At 39.7% G+C, this 23,375-nt stretch overlaps 1 protein-coding gene across 1 annotated transcript in view; it reads left to right on the top strand.

The window, feature by feature from the left end:
- Nucleotides 1-17,330, top strand: part of LOC131251226 (signal peptide peptidase 1-like) — a 35,549-nt gene extending 18,219 nt beyond the window's left edge. The window contains exons 9-13 of the mRNA XM_058251830.1: nt 4,175-4,261; nt 4,407-4,476; nt 6,098-6,234; nt 6,332-6,409; nt 17,054-17,330. Coding sequence (XP_058107813.1) covers nt 4,175-4,261; nt 4,407-4,476; nt 6,098-6,234; nt 6,332-6,409; nt 17,054-17,176 — 495 coding nt within the window. The 3' untranslated portion in view covers nt 17,177-17,330. The remainder of the gene's footprint in view (nt 1-4,174; nt 4,262-4,406; nt 4,477-6,097; nt 6,235-6,331; nt 6,410-17,053) is intronic.
- Nucleotides 17,331-23,375: the final 6,045 nt, after the last annotated feature.

Raw genomic sequence — 23,375 nt, 5'->3', positions numbered from 1 at the left:
TTGGATTCACGAAAAAAGAAAAAAAAAGAAGGGATGATTTTCAGGAAATGGGTTGGAAAGGAAATGACATTTTTGTTGTTTGTTTTCACAAAAAAGGTGGAAATTCGCGCACCCCCCTCCCCCCCCCCCCCCCAATTTTAATAACTTGCTGATGTATGTCTAAATACCATCCATGATGCATTCCCATTGCCCATCTTGGTCATTTTACATTGCTATATTGGTCCATCTCACATGTGCCGCTTGCAATGCGTGATGCACATGTGCCAACTTGGCATTCATGGGCCCAGTAGATGGATGGGCCTGATAGCTTGATCACCCTGCTACGTGTACTATGGATAGATGGCTCTACCATATTTTGGTTCCTTCAGGCTCTACCGTATTATCTATTCCACAATATTTTTATCATTCCATTTACAGACCTGAGATGACATGTACTGTTTCTGGTTATGTGGACATGCTATTTGCAGCAGCTCATATGCACCTGCTCAACCCACGTGGATTCACACCTGCTGTTGTAGAGCGAGATCCGGGCTGTTCAATAGGTGTGTCTCCATGTTGAATGTTCGTTAGCACCAATGCCAGCCAGTCCACACATCAGATGGGCTGTGTGTGTATGACAAAACGTGTGGTTGGGAAAGTATCATAGACTATCTGCATTTAGCGCGCTTATAGCCTGATTTTCAGCTGGGCACTGAACGACTGAAATGGACTTCCTGGATCTTGCACACGTGGAATGGTTGAGTTTCACATGTGCATATGCAGGTTGCTAATAGAATTGGTCTTCAGTCATAAATTGATGCATTGTCCTTACTACAGCCGACTAGATAACCAATCCCGATTAATACATCATCCTGCTGCATATACTGTTGGGACTTGGTACATCATCCTGCCGCATATACATCATCCTTCTGACTAGGCGCTTCTCTCTCTTTGAATTGTCCTTTGGACTCGCACTCCTGATTTTGCTTCCTAGCTGTTTATGCTTTCTAATGTTTTGAAACTGATGCTTCCCTGCTCCCACACCTGCATCTGTTTCCAATTTCGCTATAGTCCAAAAATGGCAATAATGAAAGAACTCAACTGTCAAGTGGGTTTAAATTTTGCCCATTGAATATGCTTCAGCGCTCAAAGTATACATTTTCTGGCTATTTGCTGGATGGATAAGATGTTTCCTTGTTGTGAGTTTTTAGGCTGTGGCCTACCAGCATGGTGGCTCACTGGAAACCATACGGCTCAGTCTCTTATGTGGTTTATATCATTTTTATTATGTTCCTCTTGATATTTCTCTTGGAGAATGTTAATTGGTGTGTTTAATAATATAAAATTATGTAGTGCCTAATACTTCCTAAATCTTGAAATCATCACAGGTAAGTGTGGTTGGAGTAATTTGAGAAAATTGGTTTGTGTTAGAGCTGGGCATTGAGTCGAATCGGACCGAGTTAGGGCTGACTCAACTCGATCCGGTTTTGAAATAGGCCTGACCCGAACTCGATCTGACTCGATACGGAGTCCAGCACGCCCGACTCGATCCGAGTCCGGTCTGGCTTGGATTGATCCGGACTGAGTCTAATCCGGTCAGAAGTACCGAGTCGGGTCAAGTTGGCACCGAGTCGGATTGAGAGATGAGGGAGGTAGAGACTGAGCGAGTGGAGAGGAGAGAGAGGAGGCGGAGGAGGACGGTGATGATGGTGGATGGTTGCCAGGCCAGGAAGATGAGGAGGATGAGGGAGGGAGAGAGAGGCTGGGCTTGGAAGATGAGGAGGATGAGGGAGGGAGAGAGAGGCCGGGCTTGGAAGATGAGGGAGGGAGAGAGAGAGGCCGGGCTTGGAAGATGAAGAGGATGAGAGAGGGAGAGAGAGAGTTTGGGATCGGGTCGGGGTAGGGTGCGGCGGGTAGGGTTAGAGATGATATAAATTATTATTATTATTATTGTTTTTTTATTTTTATTTTTAAATATATATACCGAAATCCTAGTTGAGTCGGGTTTCGGATCGAGTCGAGTATAACTGGGTCGAGTCGGGTTGAGTTACTAGGTAACTCTAACTTGACTCGGTTTGAGTTCGGATTGGGCGAAGCCTACTTGGTTCAGACTGACTCACCCATTTGGTTTGGGTCGAGTTGGATCTGAACGAATTGGATGAGTCGAGTTAGCCGGATCGAGTCATCCCGTGCCCACCTCTGCTTTTGAAGAAATTTTGCAGTTTGCACCCATCTCTCTCTCTCTCTCTCTCTCTCTCTCTCTAATATAGTACCTGAGTGATTATGTCTTTGACCTGGAATCATATGTTATCCTTAAGTTTGGTGTCAGCTTGTATGGATTCATCATTCCAATGTGTAGTCTTTCACCCTCGTATCCATTCTGTTGAAATTTCCCATGTAGTCCGATGAACTCTTGCTTATTTGTTCAGAAATGGAGACATGTTTATTCCGCTAGTGTAGTATAGACTCTTGACATTTGATTTCTTTCCTTTAAATTTTGATAGAACCGTATTCTATGGGGATCATTCCCTGGTGGTACATTTCTTTTCTTTCAATCGAACCAGCCTCCTCTATTTTGATTAAGGTTATCTTATTTAATCTTATTTTATTTTACTGGAAACACTTCAAAATTCTACAACTAGACTTGGTTATATTTCAATGAAATTGTGCTTGGGGAATCTGTTTGATATGATTGAATGACGGGCTGTGCGATAGTGATAGTTTCATCACCATTTTCATACTAGTGGCATGCAATTATCAGGACTTATATGATGATGGTTTGGCCAAATGTTGCATAGTACTATTCAGGCTCTCAGTGTGTACAGGTTGGGTCCACTGATACCACGTGTTCCAGTCTGGATGGTCTGCTCACGAAAAAATCTCCCAGACGAAAAATCCTAGCCTTTTAGTAGGTGGCCCAACAAATATACAGTTAACAAAGCCCCCTAAAATATGGGTTAATAAATAAAATGTAACAAAGGTTGACATTCACCCCAAAAGGTTAGATATTCTATAGCTAGCATGTTCCAGTGCATGCACCATCCACAATGAGGTCCATCGTATCTGCAATTTGGATTACTGAACCATGGGCCTCAGTTATACAAATGGAAAACCCCAACATACTGGACAAACTCCTGGCATGAGCACTGTATGATATCTCATCTGGACCAACCAAATGGTAGGTCCCATTGTGGATGGAACACATACTGAAAATCACCCTGATAAAGAGATCCCAGAAATCCAATTTGCAGTTGTCAATTCCATGCCTAAAAATACAATGATCAGTGGTCCAAATTCAATGGATGCAGACAGATTGTTAAGATCATCCAATCAGTGTGGTTATTGGCTCTGCTTCATCCGCAATGGGACCCATAATTTGGACTATTGAGATTGTGATACATGACACGTGTACTGCGTACCAGTCACCACCATTTTGAAAGTGACAGTAAACTATTGCTACCATCAATGCCTGAATGATTTTAACCTCATCTCCATTGTTAACTCCAGTTGACGGACTTCACAATCTGCGTAACTCCTTTTCCCATTTAGACTTTCATTCTCGTACCATAGTTTATGTTCGAGGTCCTTAGCTCTAGTAGGCCATGATTTGCCTCAAACCCCTCCAACACTAGACGGGACAAGTTTAGCCTACACTGGTGATGTTCTTTTGCAGTCAGCTTGATGATGTCAATAGTAAATCTTATCAGTTAGACCATTGTGCAATCATCTTCATGATCTCAGTATGTATATTTTTCATGAGCGCAGCTTCTTTAGGGAGAAGATTATTCATTTCTTACATCTATTCCTGTTAGCAGACTGTTAGTTTTCTACCAAGTTAGTTTATTAACACAATGATTTCTTGATTGGAAATTGTAACTTTCATGACTTTTTGTCCAACTTTAGAGATCATTTATTGCTTTTATTTCTATTGTGGGACATGTAGCCCTCTTTTGGGTTTTGTTTTACTTGTTATGCACTCTAGAGGGTGTTCTAGCTTTACTGTTGTGTTGCTTCTAAAATATCCAGGCACTACTGCAATTCATCTTCATGAAATTTTTTTAGCACTTTCTGAAGATGTTGTGCAATAGTGTCTTTCTTCAGCGAGTCAGATTATTCAAAGAAACATTGTTGCCGTTTAAAGATCCTCATGGTCTTCATTATATGTTTTGTTTCACACTTGATATCCTTTTGGCAGGCTGGATTGTTTGTGTATGATATCTTCTGGGTCTTCTTTACCCCAGTGATGGTTAGTGTTGCAAAGTCATTTGATGCCCCTATAAAGGTTAGCTCTCGCTTCTAGTAAATACAGTAAGTTAGTAAGATGAACAGTTTGTTTTACCTATTTCTGAACAGTGTGATTTCAAGTTGAAGTCAAATTCATTTTTCTCTATCATGCAGCCTCTGTAACTTTTTCCCGTTTATTGCAGCTTCTGTTTCCAACATCGGACACTGCAAGACCATTCTCCATGCTTGGGCTTGGGGACATTGTAATCCCAGGTCAGGGTTTTAATTAGCTGGACCAAACCAACCTACAATCATTTTCTTGGGGATGTTACAAAAGCTGTAATTATGTTTGAATTGAGTAATTGATACGAGTTTATATGGTTGGATATTTTGGATCCTTCATTCATACTTTTGTTTCCTCTTGTTTCTTCTTGACTCTTTCTAGAAGGTAGATTCTTTGAAAGTACTTGCAGATTTGGTTCCATATTCATATAGCCATCATCATCATCACCATTGTTGTTGCTGTCATCATCAAACCTTGTACCAACTAATTGGGCTCGGCTACACAAGTCCTGTTCCTCCATTCCACTAAGTCAGTGGCCATAATATCAGTTAGACCATCAGTCATCAAGTTTTTTTTTTTTTGTTAGAAAGATACATCAAATCTTTTCTTACAACATCCACCCACGTCCCTTTGGCCTTCATTTGCCCTTTTAGGGTCTTTGTAGATTTCCTTGGTAGAAATTCAACTGTAGATTGTTATCTTGTGACACTCTGCATTTTATTCATGTGGAATTGTTCTCAGCTTGTAGGACGTACTGCTTATACTCTTTATTGTGCAGGATTTGCTTTCTTTTTTCTGCTAACATCTTTTTTATTGATAGCAGCAACCTGTATGAATGTAAAATGTAAAGACACATAAGAAATGGAGAAGTAAGAGAAATTGCTAAGGTGATACGCTACCCTTGCCAATATGGTGCACGTGTTTGAGGTTTGGTCCAGTCATCATGTGGTGCCACTGAACATGCCCTGGCCCAAAAAATCAGGCTGGATCACTCATCAAGTGGTTTCAAGTATATGGGGAGATGGATGATTAGGAAGAGATCACCGATGATCGATATTCAATGTACACATGTGGTCTGTCTGATTGAGTGGACCTTTCTTTTTTGGGAAAGTGCATGTTTGTGGTGGCCCCCATCTAGAGTGGCCATTCCTGAACACAGCTGTTGTTGGCGTTTGTGAGGCGAATCACCTTTTTCCAATCTCTCCTGCATGAATTGTTTCAGCATTGCTCGGGGTAAAAGGAACAACCCATATTAGAGAGTACAATGCCCCCTCTTTCAGTCATAATTTCATATACATGAAGACGCACATAAGACTGCAGATTTGCATGGTAAGAACGACGAGATTAGAAGGGAATTCTGTTCCCATACCGTGTCTTCTTGTTAACCCAGATGGCCTAGATGACCCTTATTTCCATAAAGTTTTCTTTAACCTTGCGCATCTTTTATATATAATGACCAGCAACTACCCACTACAACCACACACAGCAGCTATGTAATCAGCAGTGGGAACTTGAAAGGGTGACTAATGTCAGGAGGCTGGCTGGATGGGGAAGCTTCTGCCATGCAACCATGGGAATTCCTTTTTGGATTGTGATGATTGGTGAAACAGGATTTGTAAAGCTGACTGCAAATAAGCTGGAAAGAGACAACAATGATGCTGGCGTGGGGCTGTTTTATTGAGTTGTATAGAGTATTATGAAATCATTGTTTAGTTGGTTAGCTTTATTGCTTTTATAGTAGCCCTCGTCTACAAAACAGTTTTTGATGCTCAGCATGTAGTAGTTCAAATCTGATTCTCATCATTAAAATGGTTTTGTTTCTTTGGACAGGTATTTTTGTTGCATTGGCACTGCGTTTTGATGTGTCGAGGGGGAAAGAAACTCGATATTTTAAGAGTGCATTTTTTGGATACACACTGGGTTTGATCCTCACCATTGTTGTGATGAATTGGTTTCAAGCTGCACAGGTATTTACTTATTATTCCTCTCTTGGAATGTGTTGACTTTTCCTTTTTCCGTATCTTTCCTAGCTTGTCTTTTACTGTTTACTTCTTGTACTTGCAGCCTGCTCTTCTATATATCGTGCCTGCCGTTATTGGATCAGTTGCTGTTCACTGTGTATGGAATAGGGAAGTGAAACCGGTTTGTTCTAACCCAATCTCATATATGAACTTAGTATGCATATCTTCCTTACATCAGTGGCAATTGTGAACAATGTTGTTGAATTCATTCTGGATGCACTAGTCACCTGGGCTCTGGCCAGACCCGTTGTAACAGACAGCCAGGAGTGAATCTGCTTGCAACCTCCATGGGAGCAAGTAGTGCCCATTAGGACGATTCTCATTGTCGATCTTTAGGCAACAATATGAACCAAAATGTGTTGGGAACATGTCCCCAACACGACTAGAACCCTTGGCTTCTGATGGATTATGTATCTTCTTCTTCAAAGGAAAACCATTTCCCTCATGATTTAATTGGCCATCCTAATCACATGAAATCATATTCTTGTTGATGATTAGGTTTGACCTGTAGAGAGTGATTTGATTTCCCATCTGTGTGGAACAGGCGAATTTGCACTTACCTGTAAAAACTTGCAATTGCTTTATAACGATCAAAGTTCTGTGCTTTTAATTTTGGCATTCCTTATGTTGGGTTAACTTGAGGAAGAGTGTCATTGGGGGTAGGCATTGACGGAGTTGTGATGGTTTGCTTTTTGGAGGTCTTGGGGTGTAGGGCAGAGAAGCTTCCAATGAGGTAGCTTGGTTCGCCTTGGTGGGAATGAGAATGTTGCTTCATTTTGAGATCTGATAGTCGAGAGAATTGATACAGGCTAACAAACTAGGTGTTTTTTTTTTTTTTGTGGGGGGGGGGTGGGGAATCGGGGAACCTTACCTCTTTGGTGGGAATAACTCTTATGAGTCCCACTCTCTCAGATATTCCTATGTACTTTCTTTCTAAGGAAATTGAGAAAATGTACAGTTTGTTGGGCATTCAAATGTTGGGGAAAGGTGGTCTTGGGTTGGACAGGATAGGGAAAAGAATTGGGCTCTTCTTGGTAAATGGCGGTGGAGATTTAGGGAAGAACCGAAGTGCTATATGAGGATGTCGTTTTCTGGAAGGGCTAACTGGGTCTTGTCGAGTCTGTTTCTCATTCTTGAAGACCTGGACCTGGATTCGATCGCGTTCGAGTACCCATCAACAAAAATCTTAAAAATTATTGGTAAAATTCTATATAAAAAAATTGAGCATCCCAAATATGTATTGTTGTGTGCATGTCCTTGATGGTGTGACAAGCTTATTCTTTGGTAAGAATGTTGTCTATCAAGGAATGTCAACTTGACTTGCTGAAAGTTGACCAGTTGGCTTTAATTGTGTACAAATCAAGCATAATTTGGTGGATTCAGTGTTCACAATATCGATATTATCGGCCGATATTATCGGTATCGCTCTCTAGTGATATGAAACCATCTGAAAGATATTTAGGGAAAAAAAATCAAGAAATTGCTGGTATCGATCGATATATCGCTAAATATCGGCCGATATTACTACGCATCGCACGATATCACTAAAAATCATGCGATATTCAACTTTTATCGCAATTTTTTCGCTACTGGAGCCACCTACCTCCGTTTGTAGGTGAGTGAGATTCCTTCTCGAGCATCGAAAATAAAATCCCAAGCTTTCCGATGGGCATTCGAATGTCCATTTTCTCTGATTTGCGGGATTTGTGGGGATTTAGGGTTTCAGAATCCTGAGACCCTCTCCCTGCTTGGCTGCTGCTGCTGCTTCTGAAAAATAAAATGGGCTTTGAACCTTCGCAATATCGATGGACGCAGATGCATTATATAACGTCTGACGTTGCTGGGATGATAGATGGGGTTCAGCTTGATTTTTCTAAGAAATCCACTCCGTCCATCCATTTTTCAAGATCATTTTAGGACATGTGACAGGAAATGAGGTGATCCAAAACTCAAGTGGGCCGCAATAGAGGAAACAGTGGGGATTCAGTCACCACCGTTGAAACATTTTGAATTTGTATCAGTCGTAACGGTTTTGTGTTTTCACTTATCTCCGTGGGAAGACCTTATAAGTGGGTTGGATGCCATACAAAAATTATGGTGGAGCCCACAAAGGTTTCAATGGTAGAATACTCTTTCCCTAGTTCTCTCTCATATGGCCCACTTGATTTTTGGATTCACCTCATTTTTTGAAGCATGTCCTAAAATGATATCGGAAAACGGATGGATGGGGTGGATTACTCAAAAACATCAATGTGGACCCACCTACCACATCAGCGCATGAGCTTTATGCGAAAGGCTTTCCACGTGACTTTTTTATGGAAGTCGATTGGCTTGTGTAGCGTGTACTGTACCATCAATGGTATCGAGTAATCTCTATTGGGCCATTTGTGGATGTCTGTGTGTCATCCATGCCGTCCATCTATTTTTCTAGCTCGTTTTAGGAGTTGAGCCCAAAATTGAAGCATATCCAATGCTCAAGTGTACCATACCACAGGAGAGACTGGGAATAATGATTTCCACCGTTGAAACCTTACTATGGCCCACAGTGATGTTTATTTGTCATCCAACCTGTTCATAAGATAAAAAATACATGGATGAAGGGAAAAACACAAGTATCAGCTTGATCCAAAACTTCCTTGCACCCCAAGAATTTTTTCAACGGTAGACGTTCAATTAATACTGTTTCATGTGGTGTGGTCAACTTAAACTTTTGATGTGCTTCATTTATGTGATAAAGAACTAGAATTATAAATTAAAATGGATGGAGGGAGTGGATAAAATACATAAATCATGGTGGGTCCCACAGAGTTTACTCAATACGCTAGTACTAAGTGAACGTACTAAGATTGAGCTACTCGGTACGCAATTCACATTTGTATGCCACACGCCACCTCTATTTACGTCACATAGCTTTAAAGGAAAGACCTGGATGAAGGGAAAACATAAATATTAGCTCGATCCAAAACTTATGTAACCCCCAATTTATTTATTTTTTTAATGGTGGTCATTCAATGATCACTTTTCCGGGTGGTGTGGTCCACCTAAGATTTGGATTTGCTTTTAATGGTGGCCATTCAATGATCACTTTTCCATGTGGTGTGGTCCACCTAATATTTGGATTTGCTTCATTTTTTGGCCCATACCCTAAAATGATTTGTCAAAATGAATTAACGGTGTAAATACATCATATTATGTCGAGGTGGCCCCACCTTAGGTACCTCCTATGTTTGAAACCAATGGAATTACGAACACATTTCAACCTTATTTTATCAAGGGAACTCTGTGGGCCCACACAATCTACCTCTTTTTTTTTATTTTTTTAATAAATTTTTTATTTAGCCAATTCCTATAAAGCCAATTCCTATAAAAAAAAAGTAAAGATGTTTAGGTGAGACCTGGACTCACCCGGGATGGTACAACCCTTATTGCGGGCCCACTTTAATGTATGTATTCTGTATCCACGCCGTTCATCCATTTTTCTAAATCATTTTAGTGTATTATCGAAAAAATGAAGCACATCCAATTATCAAGTGGACCATACCAAAGGAAAAAGTGGTGATTGACTATTAATGGGCCACAAAAGTTCCGGATCAATATCATATATTTGTTTTTTTCCTTTCATCCAGGCTTATGTGAACTTATCAATAGATTGGATGGTAAATAACACTACAAAAACATTAAGGTGAGCCCTAAGAAAGTTTTAATGGTAGGGCCTTCAATCTATACTATTTCCTATTGTTTCCTATTGCATGGTCCACTAGATAATTGGATCTACTTCATTTTTGGGATGGTGCCGTAAATTAAGGTGGCAAAACAGATAGACGGTGTGGATATACATGTCTTAATACATTTATAAATGTTATGCATTATATTTGAATATAGTTGCCTTAGTTCAATCAGACAACGCATAACTTAGGACCCTATACAAAGGAAACCTATTGTGTGCACCTTTTTATTTATTTATTTATTATTATATGTTATGATTTAAAAGTGTGAATTAAGATCTTTTTTAACGATGCCTGAAGTTTCATTGAAAAATTCAATCATTTTCCCAATGTTTCCCCATGTTTCCCAAAAAGCGCAATAAATTATGCGATACAAACAATATATCCCATGCAATAACCGATATGTATCTGTATCCCAAGGGTGCGATACATTGCGCAATACCGATATTTCCAACACTGGGTGGATTAGGGCCTGTTACATATAAACACAACAAATAAAGTGATGGCTTACCCCTTCTAATATTTCCCAAAATGGTCCCCTTCGTTTCGGTTCATCGAATCCCACTCAAATTTTGTGTTTTTATCCTCAATCTTAGATCTAGTGTACAATTAGTTTCTAAGCTTCCTTCATAGTTAAATGAAGGAAAAAGTGGAAAAATGAGAAAATTAAAACTGAAATGAAAATTTTCATTATTGTATTAGCCTATAGCGGTTGCATTTGTTGATATAAGCCAATACGGCCCTTTTTTTTATTTTTATTTTTATTTTTATTATTTTTTTAATTTCTAATTTTTTTTGGTAATGGACTGATTCACACTCGTATCGTGTAATGGGGTGACCATTTTCTTTCCGTAATGGTTGATACAATTGTAATATTACCTTTTTTTAATACCATGAATTACATGGTTGGGTCCACTTGACCGATGGATTAGATCACACATGTGCCGCTATGACTCATGCATGGTATGGAAATGGGCTCTCTTGCATGCATGTGGCTTAGGAAACCTCATTTTGTTGCTATAATAATCAAGATAATTTAATATAGTATTAAAACAAACTGAACCAGACCCGAACCCGACTTGACTAAACTTGAATTGATTTGAACTCGATCCAAGTTGATGGACCTGACCTGAGCCTGGATAGAACCGATTTTATCCTAGTCTAGAAAGTGAGACCCAAACCTAACCCGATTTGTTGATAGGTCCAAACAATCGATCATCATCTTAATCATCATCAAAGCCTTTTCCCAATTAATTAGGGTCGGTTACATTAAATTGGATCGGGTCCACTGGGCACCCGTGGATCTGGGTATACATTGACATTCCTTGCAATGCAGGATCGAATAGCATGATTGGTAGGAAGTTCAACCAGGTGGAGCAGTAAATTCTTGGTATAGTCGGGTGTTTGTTCGAGGAAGGGATTCAAGTTGTTGTTTGACGTGGAGATAGGGTAACGATGTTTGGTTGGGGCCACTAATTTGGCAAGCTCTTTCTCTTATTCTCCTTATGATGAATAAAAAGAATAAGGTGGTGGGTTATTATGAATTAATGGGGGTTCCATCATTTGGAATGTGTTCCTTCTGTTTTCATTTATAGCTGGCCTGGGTGTTCTTGTCTGGAGTGTTTATTTTTATTTTATTTTTTCATTTGAGGAAATACTCCTTTTGTTCAATCGACCCCATGGATGAGAAAGAAGTTGCCAAGGGAGAGTAGCTATCAATGAAGTTGAAAAAGATGCCTTCTATAGCTGTTCCTTTATTCATTAACTACCAAGGCAATATTCAAGGCATAAAAATACATCACTGATATTAAATCAGCAACGTGGACTCGAGCTTGCAGACTTCAACTCTCTAAAAGCCTGACACCCATTCCACCAATTCCTCCTTTTTTCTTCCACACAATTTCCTCCATTGAACCATCCCTATTTTGGAAACATCGTCTATTCTGTCCCCCCCCCAATATTTCAAAACACCACCTAATGTATGTTGAGAATAACTAAGAATTTATGCCACACCTTCCTCACGAGAGGGCAATGAATGAATAGATGGTCTATCGTCTCAGCATTAATCTTGCACATAGCACACATGTTGGGAATGATCATAGATATCTTTTGAAGATTATCTATCATAAGAATCCTCTTCCTTCCCACCAACCACATAAAAGCTGCCACCTTGGGAGGGCCCCCATTGTGCCAAAATAAGTGATCATAGTCCAATCCTGTCACAAGCAATGGCTTTCATAATAACATATAGAATGATTGTACCAAGAAACATCCTTAATTATGGACCTTCCAAACCATCATGTCCTTTTCTGGTTAGCTCGGGTAATAATTCTTAAGCTTGTCCAACAACCTGGTGAAGTCTTCCATTTCCCCCTCCAATAAATCCTTATGGCAAGGAGGACACCATATTCCAGTCTATCCACTCCTGAAATAACAACTTGCCATTGTGACATTCCTATCTGGCGTCAATCATGTAAGCCTCAGGAATTCAACATGTGACGGCCTTTCCCCGCACCAAATATCTTCCCATATTTGGATCCAGTTCCCGACCCCAAGTGAAAAAGCTACCCCGCCCTTAAACATAGAAGCCAATGAGATAATAGCTTTCCATATTCCTGAAGCTCTTGAACTTGAGGAATCCCCCCCCAAGACACAAACACAATATCCTGTACTTGGCTGCAACCAAACCGCCTCTCTCCACATTCTCCCTTCTTCATTGCCAAAACTTATACCCGCTCCCCCTTTAGCAATAGGTTTCCACCCCTCTTCCCAATTTCGAAGATGAAACTTTTGTCTCTGCCACTCTTCTTAACTTCTCCAGTCATACTAACTGATTTAAGGCACTTGAATAATGACATAAAATATAGCAGCATATTTGAAAGGGCCACCTTAGAGAGCGTTATACGACCTCCCAACAATAGACGACAGCTCTCCCATAGAAGATAATTTCCCCTCGAACCTTTCGATTACCTTACTCCATTGATGCTTTACCGGCTTCCCCACACATAATGGGAGACCAAGGTATGTAAAAGGAAATGTTCCAGCTTCACATCTAAATATATCAGTCAAGCTTTGATAATCTCACTCCTAGCGTCTTACACTTATTCATATTAACTTTCAGACCTGGAACTGCTTATTAACATCTTAGCATCTTCCTCTTCCTAAGCTTATCCACCGTTCATGATTCCGCATCACAAAACAAGATGGTATCATCTGCATATTGAAGATGAGAAATCCAAACCCCATCTCTATCCACCTTGAATCTGCTAATTAGACCCACTTCCTGCCCTTTGTCCAAAGTCCTACTTAGATCCTTTGTGCCACCACAAACAGAAATGGAGATGGCGGACCCCCCAACGTTAAGCCCCCTTGTAGCCTTGAAAAATTCTTGTGTTGATCCACTAACCAAAATTGACAACGCTGCCAAGTGAATGCACTCTCGAATCCAATTTCTTGACTTCGAACCACAACCCACCTTTTCCAACATATAGTCAAGAAACTCCCAACTCCATGATTGTATGCCTTTTCAATATTCAATTTGCATACTACGCCTCCACTACCTTGTACCTTGAATTGACACATTCATAAGCCATGAGCGCACCATCCAAAATCTGCCTACCTGCTACAAAAGCCCCGTGATTTTCCGATATAACATTCACCATAACTGCCTTAAACCTTGATGTGAGGATCTTTGCAATTAACTCATAGGGGCCTCCTATAAGACTAAGCAACCTGAAATCTTTTATCTGCTCCTTCGGAGCAAGGGCAATAAAGGAGGCCCTTATTTCCTTGGATGGCTTACCTCTCTCAAACTCTTTGACAAAGTCCACCATGCTGCTCTTCACAACATTCCAAAGACCTGGTAAAAAGCCATTAAGTACCCATTTTTACCTGGCGCCTTATTCCTCCCCATGGAGTTGACTGCTGCGTTGATTTTCTTCCTCAGTTATCGCTTTTTCCAGATTCTTTGCTTCTCCATCTGATATTTTCTTGAACATCAGGTTGTCCAATCTGGGCCTCTCCATCTCTCCCCTGTTAACAGTTTAGAGTAAAATTGCATTATAGCTGTGCATATGTGATCCTTCTCTTCTACCTTATTCCCATCCACCACCAAACTACATATTCTATTATTTGTTGATCTTGCATGGGTATTCATGTTGCCTTCTTCTAACCAAATAGCCCTTGAGCATTGCCTCCATTTTATTTCCTCCATCTTAAGATGGCTTGAGTAGTAGAAGACAACTTTCTATGCAACTGTCTCTCTTCTTCCATCATCTACTCTCCTTATTTCAAATTAATGGTGTGAATTTTGCTCAAAATACAATCTGCTTCCGCATTTTTCTGTGCAAAAATTTCCCCCTTCCACACATTCGACTTCCCCACTGGTAATCACAGCCAATGTTGTCAAAATTCTACGATTTATGATACATGATTTTAGTCGAATCTTAAGCAAAATTTGAATCCTAAACCTTGAATCCCTTTTTATATGAATCCTATGATTCTATGATTTGAATCCTATGATTTATGATACAAATCCCGATTTATGATTCAAATTATACTTGTTCTCTTCTATTTTGAGCTTCACTTGGCTTTCATTTTATGCTTTTATATTGGTGGGGGTTTTAAGAATTGTTTAGAAATGGTAAATTATTTTTATGTTCTTTATAAGAGATTAAACGATATATATTCTCTTCAACGTTAAATCATGTAGGGTTTTTGTTGTTGTTGTTGTGATTTCTTACTCCTTAACTGGTCGAAAAACCAAATTGATGTATCAGTATGACTTACCTGTAATGTTTTTATGGATGGTTATGGTCATGCTGACTTATATGTATTATCGAATGATGTTTAGAAATCAAAATATCATTTTTTGTTGGTCTACAATATCAAAGGCTGCTTTTCCACCATGATTCTACATTCAAGAAGGTAACAAGAACATAATTATTAAAGAACCCTATAAATTATTAAAGAACCCTTGTATGTTCTTTTAAGGGAAATTTCATGGAAGACAAAAAATAGGGGAATATGAATCCTTTAACACTATCATGACATGGTATTACTTGGTGCGTATTGATGGCAAGAAGAAGAAGAGTTTTTTTTAATTTTTATTTTATTTTATTTTATTTTTATTTTATTATTTTTTTAAAAATCTGTTTTATTTATATTTTTCATATATATTTTTTATTTTTTTAAAGAAAATTGTAAAAAATCTTACGATTTATGATATGATTTGTGATCCGATACGATTTGACCCCTACTACGATTTGCAATACAATAACGATTTTGACAGCGCTGATCACAACTTTCGATACAACCTGTTTCCCGGAAACCATCCACCTCAAAGAATTTCCACCACTGTTCCACAAGATCTAGAGTTGGGTATCAAGTCGAGTCGGACCGAGTTAGGGCTGACCTGACTCAATCCGATTTTGAAATTGGCCTGACCCAAACTCAACCCGACTTGGTACTGAGTCTAGCATGCTTGACCCGATCCGAGTCCGGGTCTGGCCTGGACTAATACAGACCGAGTCCGACCTGGTCACAAGTACTGAGTCAGGTCAAGTGCAGCGGGTATTCACGGGCTGAAATCACCACTCAAAACCTAGATTCATTTGCCAGAATTGCAGCCTCTCCATCAGCTACACGCATCTCAGATCCGAAACTTTATATCTGAGGTTTTTTATTTTATTTTTTATTTTTTTATTTTAATTTTAAATATATATGTACAAGTTGAGTTTCGGATCGAGTTGAGTCAGTACCGAGTTGGATTTCGGGTTGAGTCGAGTTACTGGGTGACTCGAACTCGACTCGGTTTGAGTTCGGATTGGACAAAGTCAACTCAATTTGGATCGACTCAGCCACTTGGTTTGGATCTTAACGAGTCAGACGAGTTGAGTTTGCCGAGTCGAGTCATCCTGTGCCCAGCTCTGACAAGATCTGAGAATCCTTCTCCATCTACATTAATAGCATTGACCTCATGCATTTTCATGCGTAAATCTGATCACATTGAAATCACCCCCCACACAACAAGTTTGATGTTTCTTTTGTATTTTCTTAATAGCATTGACCTCATGCATTTTGATGAGCAAAGTATAGCTTTCTCTTTTCAACAAAATAAAATTTCATCAGGACTGACTAGTTACACCCACCCTTGTTGGTTGATTGTTGGTCGATAAATCCATTCTTTCAAGATTTAGATTTACTATCATGATCCGAAAACTTAGAATTGGAACGGGTACTTACCAATCGAGAACTAATCACCTACAACTGCCAACCCATGTTTTATGCCTTCAGAATTTGTCTTGCGAGAAGAATGTTTGTAAAATGGGTTGTAGGAATGTAGTGGCTCAACCTTGGCCAAGTCAACTTGACTCGACCAGAAATTGAGCTGATTCTGTGTGAAACTTGCTGAGTCTGATTTGGTTCTGACTCAGCCTGACTCGTCGAGCTGGTTCACCTACCTGGTCTAGTCGACACAACTTGGGATGACTAAAACTGAGTCACTCTGATTGAGTGAAGAGACTTTTGATTAAAAATTAAAAAGAAAAGGTGGAGTGATTTGAACTCACAACCACAACCAAGCCAGCCCATGGCATTTACCAGCTGACCACAAGCTGATTTTAAGCTCAAAACTGCAAATTTACTAATTAAATTCCTAGTTTGATTATTTAATATTGAGACGAGTTGGATCGAGTATTCAAGTCAACCCAATCTGGTGGGATAACCAGTCCAGCTGAATTTTCAAGTTTTTAAATTATGTATAGGACACGTCAACCTACAGTAGGTTGTAGGTGATTGGTCCAATCAATGATGGTGGGTATAGAATGTAGATATCAGTATGCAGTTATATAAAATGAAAGAAGCAGAACGCATCAATGTCGTATATGGTGGAATATTTTGCTTCTGGGTTATTTACAGTGCATATTACTCTATTAGGTAGAGCAAAATTTCAAGCTAGAAACCATTCTTTTTATGTGTTATTATTGTATGTGGTAATTGATGGTGAAGAGCCTCTCTGATCAGTATGTGATCTGATGTAGCTGTTGGAGTTCGATGAGTCAAAGGCTGCAGCTGATTCTAGTAGTAGTAGCAGCAGTTGTAGTTCTCTGTTGCAAGAGGGAGAGACGAGCGGTGGTGATACGAAGTCTAGCAAGAAAGAGTAGTGGTCCATCTCCAAGCTTTTTTCTAATACAGGTAACAAATGCCATTGTTTTACATCACTGAGAACCACCTTGCGGGATAAAGCACGTATGCCATTGTAACAGATTTTGGTATAAATTAGTTATAAACTGACATTTTATTTGTGCCCTCCCACAATTTCTGTAGAATTTTTTATGCGTCCAGTTTCCCATTTGCATTTGTAGCTTGATAGGATGAGAGTAATCATGCTTTGCTGATTAGTGATATACTTTTTTTTTTCCATTTCTTGTTGAATATGATCTGACAGTGACCCCTAGTGGGCCCACCATGGATAAGAATCATATGATTGCCAAGTAGGTGGTTGCTCCCCCCCTCCCCCCACGTAAGGTGTTGCCTTTTGCTGCACCACATCATTCTTCTATGAAAAATGTACATAATTAAGAACTTTGCTGGGTGCGCACTCACCCAATAAATCTGGCGTACGCACCACACGTGCCTACATGGTACATGCATGCGAGATCTAATCCATCCATCAGGTTGGTCTGACCTTTTACATGTTTTCCCAAAATTAATCTGGTCCAATCAGCATGTGCGCCCCAATAATGGAAACAGGTATATGGGAAGATAAGTAAACTTCTTCATTAATATCAAAGGTCCAGTAGTCCAAAAAAAAACAAACAAAAAAAAAAGACTGAGAGGCACCTGAAGCCCACACTCTGGGTCAGGAAAGAACAGAGAGCAGGAAAAAAAAACACCCACACCCTGGGCCAAGGAAAGCCACATCCTGGGCATACAACTAGAGGAGAGCTCACACCCCAGGCTAATGAGAGAAGAGAATCTCTTCTACAGGGCCAAAACAAGACAGGCCTCATACTAAGAGCTCCGCATGAGAAATGATGCGAAGGATATGGCCGGAGGGGATGCCAGCCATCCTAGCCATAAGAAATCGGCAAGCTCCACATGAGAAACGACGTGAGGGATACGACTGGAGGGGATGCTTAGCTATAAGGGATCGGCGCTGTTTGGAGATGATATGGACTCGCCCATTGAAGTGCCTCAGATAATGAGCTGCTGAACGCAGAGGTTGCACCCAAATAGTTCATGTGGAAGAAGAGAAACAAAGGAAATCCACCAAAAATGGGATTATTTCAGCGCAGGCAAGGATTCAATCATTCCTAGAAAGCAAGGCCCTTTCCACTCTTAAGGAGAGAAGGAAAATGGACCGGGAAGTAAGCGGTTGGGAGGTCCCAAGCAGCAGAAATAGGCCTTGGGGCATGAAGCGCAACTGCATGTCCGAAAAATTCAAATTTCTTCCAAAATGAATCTGAGGTTAAAATCTTCTTTAGAAAGGAATTTGTTGTTAAAAAATGCAGTTGTTTCTTTCCTTCTGGGCTCTACATTTGTTTTGTAAATAGTGGATCAACTTGCTTCTTGGGCTTGGGCATCAATGTAGTGGTGCCATTCCGCACGTGTTGTGTGTATTCGTGTGGCTTAGCAAAGCTCTATAGCTAATATTCTTCCCAGGAGTGATCACCTCCACCATTTTCCCTGTTTAAAAGGAAAAAAAAATTCAAACCAAATTTTATTCTTTAGATGAAAAAAAGGTTGTAGAAATGGGTTGGGTTCTTGTCAGAGTGAAGATGGGTCAACCCGAACCTAACCTACCTACACATTTAATTAAACAATATTAAAACACAATATTGTTATTTTGTATAAAAATATAAAAATATCAACACGTTCAAAACTCTTAATTAATATAAAATCAAATTATTATATTTCAAATTAAACCACCCTAATCAAGTTTAGAATTTTTTTGAACTTATATTATATTAGATAGAATACACACACAGCTAACATTTAGGAAGGGGAAGAGGATTAGGTACCCCGGTAACAACCGTGGGGCCCACCTAGGTGATGTGTTGTACATCCATGCCGTCCATCTGTTTTTCCAGCCCATTTTAGTACATGGTTAAAAAATAATAATAAAAAAGGCAGATCCAAATCACAGGTAGACCACACCAGAGGAAATAGTGGTGATTGAATGCCCACCATTAAAAGCTTCCCAGGGCCCACCATAAGCAGATCTGTAATGTTTCTTTACTATCCCAGCCATTGATAAGGTCAAACAGACCTGGGTGAAGAGAAAATACAAAGATCAACTTGATCCAAAACTCGTGTCAAACAAAATGTTTTTAATGGCTATTCACCACCTTTTCCAGTGGCGTCATCCACCAAGATTTAGATCTCTTAAGTTTTAGGGATTACAATCTATAATATGATGAAAAAATGGATGGACGGCGTGGATTTACAAAAAAATAAAAATAAAAAAATCATGGTGGGCCTCGCACGGTAAAGGTAACACCCACTGTGGGTGTTACTCAGGCAATGCCTAATCCACTCCACGGGCAAAGAAGCTTGACAAGACAGTGCCGGAACTCAACCCATACACAGGAAATAGGGTTGACCCACAAACCAACTTTTCAGGTGGGTCAGGGTTAGGTTGCCGAGCTGGCCCAAGCTAGTGCACGAAAAAATTGGTTGGGCCCAGGCTCAATCCAATTCCATCCATCCCCGCCTGAAAAATTGATAAAATATTTCTCACTTGAATGTTCTTAATGTATCCGTTGATCAGGTAGGCCAGACATGCAGAAAGATATAAGCATTCTAGGAGAATGAAACCAATAGATTGCATTCAAGATGGATGGAGAGCCAGGATTACACCATAAAGGGTTCAATTTGTAAATTTATTTCTTAATTACTATAATATTAATCTGTGAACCATAATTAGGGTAATGCATTCTATACAACGATTGAATTCCAAATTGCATTCGGCCACTAAGAAATTATACAGACCACATTAACTCCAATTCCATAATGTAAATTGCCAGATATACCGTAGATATGTCATCAACAGAGATGGTATCGTTTATTAAATCTGAATTCCAAGCATGAATCTGAAATCTGAATTGGAAGTCAGAAAACCTGTTTGGCAACTGTCTAAGAAAAATGCTTAAATCTGAAAATTAAGTATTGAATATCAAATAAAATAATATGTTTGCTAGCAAATATCTAAAATGCCTTAAATCTATTAATTTAACACATTTGCCTCTATCCCACGCGAAAATAAAACTGCATGCATTATGCTGGAGTGTTTTTTTTTGCCATCCAACCAGTTCATAAGGTCATGAAACCTATAGTTGAAGAGACCACACAAATATCTTCTTCCAACCAGTTCATAAGGTCATAAAACCTAGTTGAAGAAACTGTTGGTCGTCAGTTTTTGGCTCTAAGTGTGTGGGGGTGCCAAAATTGGAATTGCGGCTCAATTCAAACCGAATAGCTGTGACCCCAAGTGCCGAGATAGGCAGACATGTAGTGTATGACTGAGATTTGATGAGATCAGTTGCCTATTCAGCAACTCGATTCTGTGTAAATAGATCAGGCGATATTCAGAGGGTTGAGTTCGTCTTTTGATAATGGGTTACACTTTTGCCTTTCGTACGAAAGGACTTTTCAATACGGATGAAATAAAAATGAGAAAGGGACTCTTACAGTCGATCACAATGAACAACTACAAAACACCTTTCCGAGCAAAGAACCGAATCCAATGTGCAAGCGTAGATTCAAATTATACCTAAAAATTACCAATTATTTAATTAACGCTACAGATTACACTATGAAATGTAAACAACAGGCCAAAAAGTAAAGGATTACACTAAGAAATGTAATTTGTCTGGCAAAAAAGATAAAATGGTTACACTATGGAATGTAAATTGACTGGTAGTTGAAAGGATAATTGAAAGGTAATGTTTGATTTGATTGGTTAGTATGAGACGATTTTTCTAGTTGAATTCCTTTGCTATTTATAGTTTTAATCCGTTCATTTAAATCCTTCTCACGTTCTGACGGTTAGTATAACCGTTCACCACTACTTGCTTCCTCTGCCATCTGTCCCGTAACCGCTCCTTAACAATTGTTCCTATATCGGTCGCTCTAGAAAGTGACGTGGCATTATTTGATACGTCCTTGCTATTGTTAGTAAGAAATCTTTTCATATCTTTAAATATACCATGAAGATTTGTACAAATCACACGTAATCTATTTTGATTGGCCCTCATGAGGAATAACAATAATGGAGATGAACATTGCTCTCTCATGTCGCTTCGCCTTTAGAAAAATGTGAAAACAATGTGCGACCCCTCATTAATGCAACATTTATTGCTTACGCGAGATAGCGAGCCGATAACCTTCCTCGGCCGATTTATTGTAACACGTCAGGGATAGTTGCACATTATCGAAGCAAGATTCGAACCCTGCGTCGACACGTGCTTTTACATCATTTCCCACACAATCGTAATGATGGCCTAATAAATGCTCTTCTCTCTCGGCCGATATAACCATCATTTGAAATCCTTTTCATTCTTACAATCTTATTCCTTCTTCTTCTAAGCAACTTTGAACTTCATCCTTTTCTCGAGCAATGATTGCCTCCCCATCTTCCTCCCCATTGTTCTAGCAAAATGATCTTGTCAAAGTGATGGATGTTCTTACTGACAAGTGTATTAACAAGACAGTCTTCCAATTGCCCATTGGAGACTATTACTGTATGGGCCCAACATTCACTCTAACAACGGGCATTGAAGAAGTTGGCATGATGGATCCTTTATTTTTCGTCTTCCCTAGCGAAACTTTGTTGATTCAATATGAGTCTATCCTTGATTCCACCAACGCTTTGAAGAACCCTTGATCATGGACAAAGCCTCTTCCAGAATGGGATGCTTAGTTTGCCCATGTTTCATCCCAATATGAGACAACATGGAGAGAATCGGGCGTCTATGAGTGTATTAAGCAAGCTCTCCATCTATGACTATCTATCAGATCCATCTCTTCTTGTCACAGTTTTGACATTTAGGAGTACATTGACCAACGCATTTTTCTTTAATTACACTCCCATGAGTTTGACTATTTTTTATATCACAGCTTTAACCTGACTTCTCCATTTTGCTGAAGCTGTTTATCCAAGTTTCGCCCAAAAAGAAGCCAAGCGCTTCTCGAACAAGGCTGGAAAAGCCTATTCTCACTTCATGCAGGCCTTCCGTAATAGCAGCGGACCGATCGATTACGATGAATACACAAATTTTTTGTTGCTTTGGATCTACCGTCACCTGCTCTGTATGAACACCCTGCAAGTCACCATTAAATATGTCCCTTTGGCCGAGACCCTTGCTTAAGGTCGAAAACTTGCCCTGCCACCTTTCGTACTCGACCATTTGTATAGAGGTATTTATTAAGTGACTAGGAAAGGTCTATTTATTAGAGGAGGACCGCTGTGGCTTATTCAGATGTGGATTTATGAATATTTCTACCCCTCCGTTGTACATCACTCCATCTATTCCAAAGTCATTTATACTTCTTCCGCCGAGCGCATCATCAACTCTCCCTAAGAAACTCAATCTTTTTCAGTGTACATGAATACATTATTTTTCTCTTTGAGTAGAAGTAAATGAAATCGGTCGTTCACTTCATTTCATGATAGAGAATATGGTCTTGGCTGGTTCACTAGTTGATTTGCACAGGAGAACGACCAAGAGGCATCACATACACACCTGGCTTGGGAAAATTACCTCATCGATGGCGACCTTCCCTATGGAGGTACAATTGATTCTGACAAAAATGCAAAGGCTAGGATGGAACAGTATTGCCTGAATTTGCTCGCTCGGCAATTCAGTTTAGTTTAATGTGTCCTCTATCCATTCACCAAAAAAACTTGCAACCAATTCCCTTTCAATTGGTTGGTTGCTGACAATGCCGAGCTCTATCGTTCTCTACACTCTTCTTTTCAAGAAGCCAGCCTGGCTCTTAATCTAACACTATCGAATTCGGGATTTGAGTCTTCGTACTCAGGTGTCGGGTTTTGAGGCATTACAGTTGTCCCATTGGGGAATAACATTATTAATCCTAATCCATGATCCTTAATCTTTAGAGCATTTAGGTCCTCAATCGGGTTAGAGAGGAAGGCTTGTAACGACTTTGGTGTACACAAGCACCGTCGGTCCAACAACATTGTAGGCCTTATATGCCAAAGATGAGGTGAGGCCAACTCTTTAACATCTAGTATCTGGTAATAGAATCCTCTACACTAGGCATAAATATGCAATAGGGCTTCGCACTAGCATAGAGAGTCAGGCTGTGAGAGAAGTTAGTCTTACATTGGTTGTGCCC

Source organism: Magnolia sinica, chromosome 7, assembly GCF_029962835.1.
Source record: "Magnolia sinica isolate HGM2019 chromosome 7, MsV1, whole genome shotgun sequence".
Classification (NCBI taxonomy): Eukaryota; Viridiplantae; Streptophyta; class Magnoliopsida; order Magnoliales; family Magnoliaceae; genus Magnolia; species Magnolia sinica.
This window is presented reverse-complemented; position numbering and strand designations above follow the sequence as displayed.